Source organism: Denticeps clupeoides, chromosome 3, assembly GCF_900700375.1.
Source record: "Denticeps clupeoides chromosome 3, fDenClu1.1, whole genome shotgun sequence".
NCBI classification, from domain to species: Eukaryota; Metazoa; Chordata; class Actinopteri; order Clupeiformes; family Denticipitidae; genus Denticeps; species Denticeps clupeoides.
The window spans coordinates 14,539,905-14,552,338 of record NC_041709.1 but is presented as its reverse complement, the minus strand read 5'-3'; the positions used below and the strand labels follow the sequence as shown (position 1 = coordinate 14,552,338).

Here is a 12,434-nt window from a genome sequence, read left to right as displayed (position 1 = left end):
TATGTCTCATTGTCTTCCCCTGAACCTACAGTGGACAAAGACAAAGCATTCAAATTGTAAAAATTCCATTTAACAAAAAAGCCCTAATTAAAATACTAACTTTTGTGTATTTTACAGGAAATACAGTAATCCGGATTTCTCTTGAAATATATCAAGTGAATAGTTTTATTATGTGCATTTATATATCTTATACCTTGGTAAAAATGCACTATTTAATTATTAGTCCAACACAAAAAAAAACATACAATGCACTTTACCTCCCTTCCATTCCTATGGTTCAGTTTCTATTAAAATATACATAAAGTATACAAAATGCATACATATATGTGTACAATTTTAATATCTAGTTATTAAAAAAGCTACTACACTGCAGCTGCAACATTGTAAAAAATATAAATCTAAATATAATATGTGGATAAATAAAATACAAATAAACATTTATTGTGACAAATATATAATTTTTTTTTACATGATATAATGAACAGTTGATGTGTTAATAAGCAGCACCGACCTACTCTAAAATGTGTCTTTTCTGCCCTCTTCTGGTCACACACTAAATGCGCAAAACACACATCCTGCCGGCGCATATCTAAATACATATATATCATTTTAAATTCTGCATATGTCTGACTAATACTGCATGTTGGAAAATGTATTGTTTTCATGTTTAGTTTTTTAGTAAACAACTTGCATCACATATAAAACTTCATTGTATGTGAAATAAATATAATCTAAAGAACGTAAAATATCTTCAAATAAATAATTTATTTGTGAACTGTTCTCTGAAAGTTGTTGAATTTATCCCAGTCTCTGCCGTTTGCTCGTTGGAAATTAAATTGAACACTGGAGGGTGCTGTTGTATCAAAATAGCATATTTCAAGTTCAAGTTCAAGTGGACTTTATTGTCATTTCAGCTACATATGTTAATTTTAGTTTTAGATTAGTCTTTGGGTCAAGCTGCCATTATAGTTTTTATTGGTCTTAGTCATATCAATATTCATTTGGTCTAGTCAAGTTTCAGATGACTAAAATCTGAGCATTTAAGTGAAATTTAAGTCTGAATTATCCATTAATATTTTAGTCTAGTGAAGAGACATTATTATAGTTTTTACTTTTTGGTCTCATTTTTGGTCTCATTTTTATTTGTCAAATATATATATTACATGGTATATTTCAATATAGTTATCATCACATGACCAGCATTTATGTCTCGTCTCATCTTCTTCAAATCAAAAAGGTTCGTTGATGAAGATATTTCATCATAAATTTGACAAAAACAACCATATACAGTACATAATAAAACAAAACATTTCTCCAGAACCAGGTGCTACATGTCACATTTAAACAAAGTTACATACTAACATAAAGTACACTTATGTGACATCATCAAACCGAGGTACATAGAGTGCAAGCAAGAATAACATTTAAATAAAACAAATCAGAGCTAAAAACCAGTGAAATGAATAATGAAGAAACAAATGAGGTTAACACAACAAACACTGCTGTAATAATGTGCACATACACCGGTAACAGACAATATAATAGAAATATATTCTCAACATAAGAGGTAGAGTGTGTGTGTGTGTGTGTGTGTGTGTGTGTGTGTGTGTGTGTGTGTGTGTCAACTAATAGATTAAAAGTCCCTGAGTGTTCAGTTGTCTGATGGCCTGTGGACCCGAACTTCCTTGGGCTTCCAGAGCAGTTCATCCATTCATTGTACTGATCGACCAAAAGAACCTGGCCTACATCCAAGAAGCCAAATGAAGCCACCAGGCCAGGTGGTCACTTTTCTTCACCCGCTTAATTTTCACTCTGCCTACCCACAAGGCTGACACACAGCAGCCACGGGGCCTTGCTTTTGGAGACAACTGGAGGTGTCCATCAGTTTAATTTTGGGCTATCACCTGGAGTCGAATAGCCAAACAGAGATGATCAACCAGGAGGTTGGAGATGTGCCTCAGATGCTACTGTTCAGCCTGTCCCCCCTCTTTGTCCCATCATCTCCTCCACGCAGAACTCCAACACTGCTCCACGGCCACCAACCTCAGCCTGTTTGAGGCCTCCTTGGGACACCAGCCCACATGATTCCCCACTGATATGGCAGATGGCCTCGTCCCTGCAGTCAAGGCCGACTGCTGTGGCCAGCCTACCCTCCTCTTCTACCCTGGGGACTGGATTTCCAACCATGGGCTGCCAGTCCGCTCCGACACCCGAAAGCTGGGACCCTGCTTCATGGGGACCTTTCGGGTTTCCAAACACATCAACCTTACCGTCCGTCACAGCTGCTGTGTCACCAGCAGGCCCACAGGGGGCACCAGCAGTCTCAGTGAGACTGCTGGTCTCACTGAGTCCAGAAGTCCAGTATAAGTCCAGTATAAGACACTGGTGGCCATGTTGGACACTGCCTGCTCATTGTTGTATTTATTCACTTTGTTGCTTGCTTACTCTGGATAATGTTTTCTGGATTCAACTGTTTTGCTCCTCACAATTCTTTTCAGACTTTTCTGAGAATATTCTATTCCTTCAAACTCCTACTGCGGAGCTGCACGCTGTACCAAGCCGATAGTGCTTATAATGATTATAATGAGAGAAAATTTCATCTTTATTAAAATTACCAGCCTGTTGTTGGCAAATATGCTGTCTTTCCAGCTATACTCCAAGATTTTTTTGTGCGTACACACAACAGGTCAGATACAAATACTGACCAAACACATTTACTTCACCTATATATCTTTCTCCAACAAAACAGCAATTGTATTAACAGTAAAAAGTAACCTTCCTTGTCATTCTTCATCCCTAGTTTACCTACAGAACTTTCCAACTCCACTGATGTGTGAGTAGTGTTGCCTTCTGCTTCTATTCTCCTTTGTACTTATCGAGAACTTACTAAGACCACGACAGAGGAGATGAGTCTTTAATTCTGGGAAGTTTATTTTAGTCCTCCATAACTTATTGCACCTTACCATCTTGTAATAATAGACCCAAGAGGAAACCACAGATAAAGTCACATCTAAACACTAGTCCAGTCAAATGCAGCCTTGAAGTTGTGTTGTCTCAGCAACCAATGAGGAAAGAAAACCATTTGTGCAGGAGCAGTCAGACATTTAATGGACATAAAGATTATTCATAACACTCCATTCCCCTGTATAATAATAACAGTGCAAATGTTTGTTTTCTATAGTTTTTTTTTGTGTTTGCCTGACGATCTGGTTTTCTTTAAGCTGTTATTAGGGACTCACACATCTGCATTGGATAATCTGCAGTCTGCACAATCCATAAGCACACCATTCACACATAATTCATCCACACCTATGGACAATTTATGTGTGGACTAGTTTGGCCGGCAGTCGAAAACTTGAAATCCGGGGCAACAAAGCCAGAGCCCAGATTCAAGCTCACAACCTTGAAGGTGTGAGTCCACAACAGTAACCGCTGCACCACTGTGTGGTCCTCTTGACTTTATATGAAATAATAAACAAATTTGTAGATAAGTTCTATTTGAATATCACCTCTACGATTCATGATCGATCAAAAACTGGGTGGATGAAGATCAATTGCAACTGCAAGTAGACCAATAAACGTCATCATTTAAACTGCCAGAAGCCATCGTGTTCAGATCCAAAACCATTCTATGGCTCTATGCCTCTGATTGGACTAAAAACAGGCCTCTGTCCAGTTAATTGCAAGGATGCTGGGGGTCTGTAATTAAACTATTGAATGAATCACCTAATCATTGAATAAAACAAGTTATAATAGCTCATAATACCAAGCAACATTTTCTCATCATCCCTACTTCCTGTGCCTGTGATGCCTTGGTACTATGACACCTATTCACATAAGTACATGGGTTCTGATCTGTCCATTGTCGTTTTGAACCCTTTATGCCATGTTACTTTAGTTTTCTGTGTTTCTGGCCATCTGTGGCAGGATGTCTGGCGACGGAGTCAAAAGAGAGGCCCAAAATGAATCAAAAAGTGATCTTCCTTCATTTTATAAATAATTTTCCCCCAAAAGTATGTACATGAAACAAACAAGTGTGTTACAAAAATAAATCAAACACGAAAAGAACAAAAAAACTACAGAAAACAAAAGACAGGCTAACCCAAACTGGTCCTGCACCAATACTAAATGGCACCGTCTGCCTCCGGTCTCAGCTGTCCTGGCTCAATGATCGTTCGGGCCTACTACAGGGTTAACCCACCTATAGCCCCTCCTCCTGGATCAAACCAACACTCAAAAAAATATACATACAAATGAGAACTTCAATATCATAAAAACAGAAAACAAAAACACAAAAATACATACCCCAAAATATTTACAAGCATATGCTAATCACACAAACCCCCAGTGATGGTATCCCCCATATTCCCAATCAACTCCAAACCAAAACACCTGGACATGACCCCCAAACAGTAATAAGCAGCCAAGATTTAATCATGCCGGCAGAAGGCCACTTGCGTGCTCTGAGCGTCATGTCCGTGACACTATTATTATTTTCTGTTTATTAAATGTTGAGTGCTTGCGCCTCACTCACTAACCTGACGTGGCATTACAGCATCTATGCTATTGTCATCTTATGCTCCAGGCCAAAGGAACTGTTATGAACATTTGGTTGCAATCTCACTTATAGGTATCTGTATAAGGAACTGAAAAGGACTTCTAGAGAAATGTGGAACATTAGTGAAACTTAGTGAAGTAGAACTCAACTGAACCTAAATCTGAGAACCTAAATCACCAAATTTCAACAGTCAGTGTTGAAACTAGTCGCAAATTCAGGCCAGAAAGGCTGTCCCCCTATTACAAACCCCATGGAAAAGGACATAAAAGAATTATCAGTATCTGTTTTTTTTTTTTTTGGTACAGCGATAGCGAGTAAACTAAGGAACATATGTTTGCATTAGAATTAAGATACATTAACTTTTTATTGTAAATTTGTTACTGTAAAAGTGTATGAATCTTGGGCATTATCATTTTTTTGATGTGGAATGAACTCAATCATCGCTGTGTTAGCATCCCTTCTTAACATTAAGACCTGCCATTGAATCACTCATATCACTGTCTCTTCTCTTTGTTTTAAAATGCATCTTGGTCAATTGAATCACAAGTGGATGTTGAAGATCACTGCTTTTACTTGTGTCTCTCATGTGTCCCCAGCAAACCACTATTCCACATTTGCTACTACCTACTTCACTCCTATTCATTTAAAAAAAAAAACAAGCATAACAGGGTCACAGACACACGTGGAGCACACCATTGATTGTTTTCTTAAGCTCTCAGAAACAAAAAGCTTTCGATTTTTGAATCCTTCACAGGCTACAGATATATGGTGAGTTCCGGGATGAAGCAATCTAAACAGAGCCTCTGAATGCATTAAGGCCCCAGGGAGTCTGTAGCAAAGCACTTTAAGTTAAGGTGGACAACCCTAACTGTCATCCCTGAGAACACTAAAGACAGTGATGTTTTAACGTGTAATATAACAACACACTAAATAATAAATATTTATGTACTGAGGAAGTATGACTAAATAAGTGACTTGCTTGATATCAGAGTGAGGACCAGTGAAGGGTGAATGGCAAATGGCCAGACCTCAAGTTTCCATAATAGGAGGATATGTATGTGAAAGAGCATTTGCGTTGTTCATTAAGCCCCCATACCCCTTTCATTGCAATGTGGTTCAGTGGGGTCTAAATATGAAGCTTGTCTCTAACTACCAGAATGTACATTTTCTGTTTACTTTCCTAAACAGACAGCAATGTGATAATATTTTCCATGATGAAATTCTTGGACTCATGGGTGTTAAAGTGACTCTGTTAAAATTTCATTTCAGGAGAGGTAGGTCTGATATGTCATCTACAAAAGAAGAAAATTGAGTATCAAAAAGTGACTCATTCTCTATTTTTTGACCCCATTTAATGCCTTAATTTGAGCAGAGAGTCCAGGGCTCAGACAGTTTCTACACATGTAATTATGAGGAGGCAGTGTCTTTAATTTCCTCTTCTCTCTCTTTTTTAAACCTACACACCCATTGAGCAGGGCTACAAATATGGCGCTGAGTCTTCAGCATGGTTGGTGGTTGTGGTTTAAAAACCCAAGCGTGCTTTGGCCAGGAGCTCGTGCAAGACCTGCGTCCTGATAGATTTTGCAGCTGTAGTAAAGCAGCTCTAACTTGTAACTTTCTTATAGTCTGACTTATGTAAGAAAAACTACAACTGAGCAAAAAAAGTCAAAGTCAACTTTATTGTCATCTCACCATTTACAAGTAAACAGCTTCGGGGATTCATAGTGTGCTAAAAGACATAGTTCAGATGGAATAACACACAACACAAAAACATGACAAATGACATACAGTGCAGGTCGAGACAAACCAGGCAGACAAGTAGCAGCAATATGACAATATATTAGTCTATGGATATATTTAGTATATGGCATATAATACTATGATAATAATGGTGGTAGTAGTGATATGACATGATGTGATGATAATAATACTTCAATTAAAAGTACTGATGTTCAGTTTGTAATGTTTGTATTCATAGTTGGGGTCCTAGTAAACCAGAACTGATTACTTCATTGATGGTAACGTGAAAGTCCGTTGTATGTTGTTCTGTTGCTCACCTGATGCTACAAAGGCCAGAGAAGTGCCTGGTTCAGATGTCTGTTTGTAAAGGTCTTAACTCTCATCTCACTGTCATGCCACTGACGTAAAGTAATGTAGAAAAATTTGTGGGATGCACTGTGATGCATTGATAATTGGTGCTTTCATAATTGTAAATTGTGAGACCAGTGAAGGTTCACACCTTTACTGAGGGCCAGTCATAAGGTAATTTCACAGTTGCCGGGCCTTTTTAGGGAGCAAAGGACCTAAAAGTCCATAACAAATCCACTGTAATAATCATTAACTCATAACTTACTGTTTTATAAGGCAATTGAAATCTGATAGATCTGAGATATGGGCAGTCTGAAATAAATATTAGAAGTGTGTCAGTTACAGTTTTATTAGGCATGCACAAATATTTATCCCATAATTGATAGGGCCTAACTCCTTTTCAATAGCATATCCTGCTGAAATGTAAGCTGCTACAACCTCTTTGTATTCACGGACAGGGCTGCATCCCCACCCTTCCTTCCTGCAGAGGAGGATCAAACCTTACCAGTGGCTGCACTAGTGTGGTCCTTCCCATCGGCTGTGCTGTCTGGGCCAAGTACCACGCCCATGCCAAATCCGGCTCCGCTCTTTCTGAACAAATACCACGACCCAAGCCTGCGGGTCTGCAGAATCACACAAAAGTCACAACACGTTTTGTTCACATGAACTCAAACAGCATTTTCGTTTTAATGAAGCAACTAACAAAAATACATTTTAAAACTTAAAAATGAAGGGAGGAGCTCTCAGCTGTGATAAGGTCTCCTCAGTACAGAAGAAAGACATATAAGAAAAACTAAAATCAGCCAACTGTGCCGCGCCGGAGCTGCTAAACTGTACAGGTCAGCTGTTAGTCAAAGCTCTGGCTCCTTGACACCTTAAAAAATGATTAAAACAGAAAGCAGAAACTGGGTGGAAGTATCCTAGTGGGTAACACACTCGCCAGTGAACCAGAAGAGCCAGGCTCAAATCCCACTTACTACCATTGTCTGTCCCTGTAACTCGACCATTATTTTTTTGGACGTGAACACATCGGTTCTTCAGTGTTTTAAGTCAGGTTAAATTCTGCCGACGCTGTGTGAGGACGCGATGCGGTCATCCGCTGAGGTGAAGGGGTGTGACTGTCCCGTCTGTAAAAGGGAAATGGGAGGAGAAGCCGAATCTTATTTCATCGCTGGAGAGGCAGAGGCTGAGAAGAAGAGAGAGAAGAAAAAAAAACTCGTCTCGGGGAAATGCGACTTCGAGGAGATGCTCGACGTCCACAAACTGCCGGAATATGTGGTGAGTGGGTTCTCCCATCCAAATGCGAGGAAATGTCTACTTTATTCACACACCCAGCGCTCAGATGAGATTCTCAGGAGTTTACTCTTAATGATATTTAATAGGTGGCTTCAGTGGATTTATATTTAAGACAGAAGCACCACTTGCATGTCCGAGTTTGTTAGTTTGTCAGTCAGTTTATTAGCACTGTAGTGTTCTGTTGCGCATCGCTTGCTTGAAATGAAATGGTCACATTATATATATCACGTTGTGTCTCTCAAGGAACTGCGCTAGTTCATGTGGACGTCGACGTTCGTCAAGGCTTTTTTTTTTCATTGTTATTTTTATAAAGTTCCCACATTTTGTTAGAATAAAGTGAAAGATGGGAGACTCCGCTCTCTCCTTCAGCGACAGCGCCCTCTACTGTGCGCCTTTCGACGACATTAACAGGCGGATCCTGGTTCACTACAACTACACTGGCAGGCTGGACAGGCGCAAGGACTCAGGCGGAGACCTCGGGCCCAGAACCATCATTTTCCTCGTCGCATGCAGTTTCATAGTGCTGGAAAACCTGGTCGTACTCGTGGCTCTGTGGAGGAACCACAAATTCCACAGCCGCATGTACTTCTTCATAGGAAACCTAGCGCTGTGTGACCTTCTGTCGGGGGTGGCCTACACAGTAAATCTGCTGATGTCAGGAGAAAAGACCCTCTATCTGTGTCCCGCCGTCTGGTTTGTGCGAGAAGGGAGCATGTTTGTGGCCCTTGGTGCCTCAATTTGTAGCCTTCTTGCGATCGCCATTGAGAGACATTTGACCATGATCAAAATGAGGCCTTACGATGGCAATAAAAAGTACAGGGTGTTTCTACTCATCGGGACGTGCTGGTGTGTTGCCGTTTTACTGGGAGCTTTGCCCATACTTGGCTGGAACTGTCTGAACCACCTCCCTGACTGTTCCACCATCCTCCCACTTTATTCCAAAAAATATGTGGCCTTCTGCATCAGCATTTTCATGGCACTCTTGTTAGCGATGTCTGTACTATATGCCCGAATCTACATGCTGGTTCAGTCCAGTGGACGGAAAGTCACCAGTCACAGCAGCTCACAGCGCTCATTGGCACTTCTGCGAACCGTCATTATCGTGGTAGGGGTTTTTATTGCCTGCTGGATGCCGATCTTCATCTTGCTGCTCACTGACGTGGCTTGTGAGCACCATAGCTGTCTGATATTGATGAAGGCTGATTGGTTCATTGCCTTGGCCGTGCTGAACTCCGGCCTGAACCCCATCATCTACACGCTGGCAAGCAGAGAGATGCGGCTGGCCTTTTTTGGCCTGGTTTGTGGCTGTCTCATAGGAGGCACCTGCTGTAGCACCAACTCTGATCAAAGCCAGAGCAAATCAAGCAGCGGCCACAGCCAGAGGCCCAACGATCAGGAAAACCCAGAAATTGTGGTCGCACACAAGCCTACGGCTGCTGCTTTTGATTAATGATTAATGTTCTCATGTACTGTACCAAAAAATGCTAAAAAAAAACAGAAAGATATAGAAAGAGGCCTTTTGACTTAAATACCTGTTACTGTTCACAGTGGCACTGCATGCCCAAACGTTTGCATGCCATTGTGTGCTTTACCACAGTTAATCATGGCTGGCATGCATAACCCCATACTGGCTAATGCAGATGAAATAAAAATCCACTGTGACACTATTAAAATATTTTTTGAGAGGCTGGCCACTCAAATGCATTTTTAAACATTTGCTTAGATTAATATAATCGTTTTTCTTTTTCTTGTGAATATGTTTTGTAATGTATTGTTTATATGATTCTACTTTTCATTTCAGTTTAATTGTTTTTGTAAAAACACATTTGCCATTACACTGGTTCTATCTCAATAGAAGTGGTAGTATTATTTTAAAATGTCAATTTGTCAGTAGTACAAACTTTTATTGAACATTTACGTTTAAAGAAAATGTATGGCAAAATTGAGAACCACAAACTTCTTCACCAATAAATATATAAAAAATATTTAATAGACCAAGGAGTTTTTTTCCAGCACTTTAGTTAAACTTAAACAAGCACTTAAGATATGTTGAGGATGTGCCAGTGCAATTTGGCTATAGCAGATCCTTATGTATTTACTAATTGTTTTACTTTTCTGCCATACATTTTCCAGAGGAAAGCAGCATCCTTGTTTTTCAATGTCATAGCTTCCTTTTTGGTTGGTTTATTAGCAGTTATCTGATAATGTAAATGTAGCTTCATATTGCACAATTTATGTAATAGATTATTACAAAATAATAACAAAATGGAATAATGCCTGCTTGCTTTTTTGAGCATGAATTTAAAATGTATTGTTTTTATAAAAATAATAATGGAGTTAATATAATGTTGACAATGGTACAGAGAAGTACACATTAACTGATTTATTGCCAGCACTCATACATGATAACTCATACAACCAAAAATGATATTGTAAACATTGATTGGACTTAAGTCTTTGTATACTTTCAAAATATACTTTTCTGCTGAGTTTCTTAATGCTATTCTGAGTAATGGAAAAAATAAGATTTTGGTTTTATGCCATATTTAATCAAAGTAAGTTCTAAAGTGAATGTACAAGACGCAACATTCCCAGCAGGATGTAACTGTACTGGTAGTAAAAGGAAATGCACATGTCTAAAAATTAAATGTGTTAAAATTTGTTTTCTTTAATCTCTTTTTTAATCAATTAATACAGGGCTATCGTTTTATTACAACATATTTTTATGTGTCTAAGAATTCGATTTGAAGTTTCAGCAAGATAACTTTTGAAAGTCAAAACTATTAAAGTCCTTAATTTGCGTTTTTGTTGCATATATATATATACATAAATTAATCATATCAATATTCATAATTTAATTTTTGTAACCCACATTTAAGGGATTGTTTTAGTAAACTGGACAGGTTTATTTAAAAAATGCAATTCATGCTGCATCAATGGCTAGTCATAGAAACGACAAATTAGAAACACTGCAAAAAGATAAATAAACAGATGGTCACTTTTTCCATGGTCTGAAATCCAACAGGGCAAAGTGCAATAGCATTAGATTAAGGTATGGTTTCATCATTCAAATAATTTTAACCAATGCTGAACGAAAAGGGCTAAGAAATTGCAATGAGGTATAAATCACCCCAGTGAGCGCATATGAGATGTGCTGAGAATGTCCATAGGAACAAAGCAGAGAAAGACTTTAACCGAGAACATCAACAGCATGTGTTTTCCTACATTCACATACTGCACTTGAGCATTACTGCAACCTTTTCAAAAGACTAAGAATAAAAATAGTCCATGGTTTTAATAAAATTTTTGTCAGCAGCAAAATGGCAAATAACATTTATTAAAATAGTGGACATAAACTTCTCTAATGCATTAATTCTAAACTAAAATAAACACATTTATGCAAACAACTTGTAAATAAAAAAATGCTTGTATTTTTAGCATATGTGTAGATGTACTGCACACCGATCATAAATCCTCAAGAAAGAATATATGACCACAGCAGCATAATCAAGGCAACCTCTAACCTGCATGCAGAAATGCTTGTTACTGTACTGCTAAAGGGGAGAACCTGGAAGGCTGAGTCTAATTTGAAAATCATTACTGAGTTTTTTCTAACTTTGTGGATGAACAGAAGATTTGTTCGAAACTGCTGTTGTTTATCATATGTTGTATATTATATTTATAGAATTATGTATTTGGTATAATTGTTTTATCTAAAATGTTGTACAATCCTCACACTTTTCATGTCATTCTGCGCTTAGTGACAGTTCAAAAATATTGCCCATAATGAATACATGCTCAGTATTATTCATGAACAGAGTTAAACAATGAATACAGTGAAACTACAGCAGATTCTTAATCATTTCAGATTTTGTAAAATAATGAAGACAAAGCATGCCAAACCTTTTCACCTTTAATAAAATGCTTACACTGACAATACATTTAAAAATAGCTGGATTGTTACTACTCTTCAAAAACTATTTCTTAGATCATTTAAAATGTATTGTCTCCCATCAAGTCTGTAATTGAAGTGTGCTGAGGAAAAGATGGCTCACAAAAAGAAGAAGAGAATAAAATATGTCTCAACCAGTTTTAAAGGAACAGGAGGCTATCCTAAAATAACTGACTGGGCAAAAAGCAAATATTACCTATGGTGCCTTACAAACTGTATGTATGGCTGTAACTAGTGACTTCTTGCATATTACAGCCATTCTGTATATGCCCCACAGTGTGAGGTAGGGTGGTAAGACAAAAGCAATTTGGTAAGACAAAAGTACAAACTTTGCATTAAGATACATTCAATTTCTCAAATCTCAAGAAAAATGTCCTGACAACTGTTTTGTCCTTCATTCCAAAAGATATGTTTGATGCAAAGTCAACACAGCTCATCACCCAAAAATGGTCTACTTTCAACCACAGTGGTGGCAGCATCATGTGAGGGTCTGCTTTTCTTTAGTCTAAAAGAACAGAACATCTAAGAGAACAGATCACA

The 12,434-nt window shown here is 38.3% G+C and overlaps 1 protein-coding gene across 1 annotated transcript; it reads left to right on the top strand.

Moving 5' to 3' along the window:
* Positions 1–7,729: 7,729 nt before the first annotated feature.
* On the top strand, positions 7,730–10,604 carry s1pr3b (sphingosine-1-phosphate receptor 3b). The gene is made up of 2 exons (XM_028974687.1): positions 7,730–7,924; positions 8,186–10,604. Exon 2 carries the CDS (start codon positions 8,286–8,288, stop codon positions 9,390–9,392), a length of 1,107 nt encoding a protein of 368 aa, XP_028830520.1. The 5' UTR covers positions 7,730–7,924; positions 8,186–8,285; the 3' UTR covers positions 9,393–10,604.
* The last annotated feature ends 1,830 nt before the right edge of the window (positions 10,605–12,434 follow it).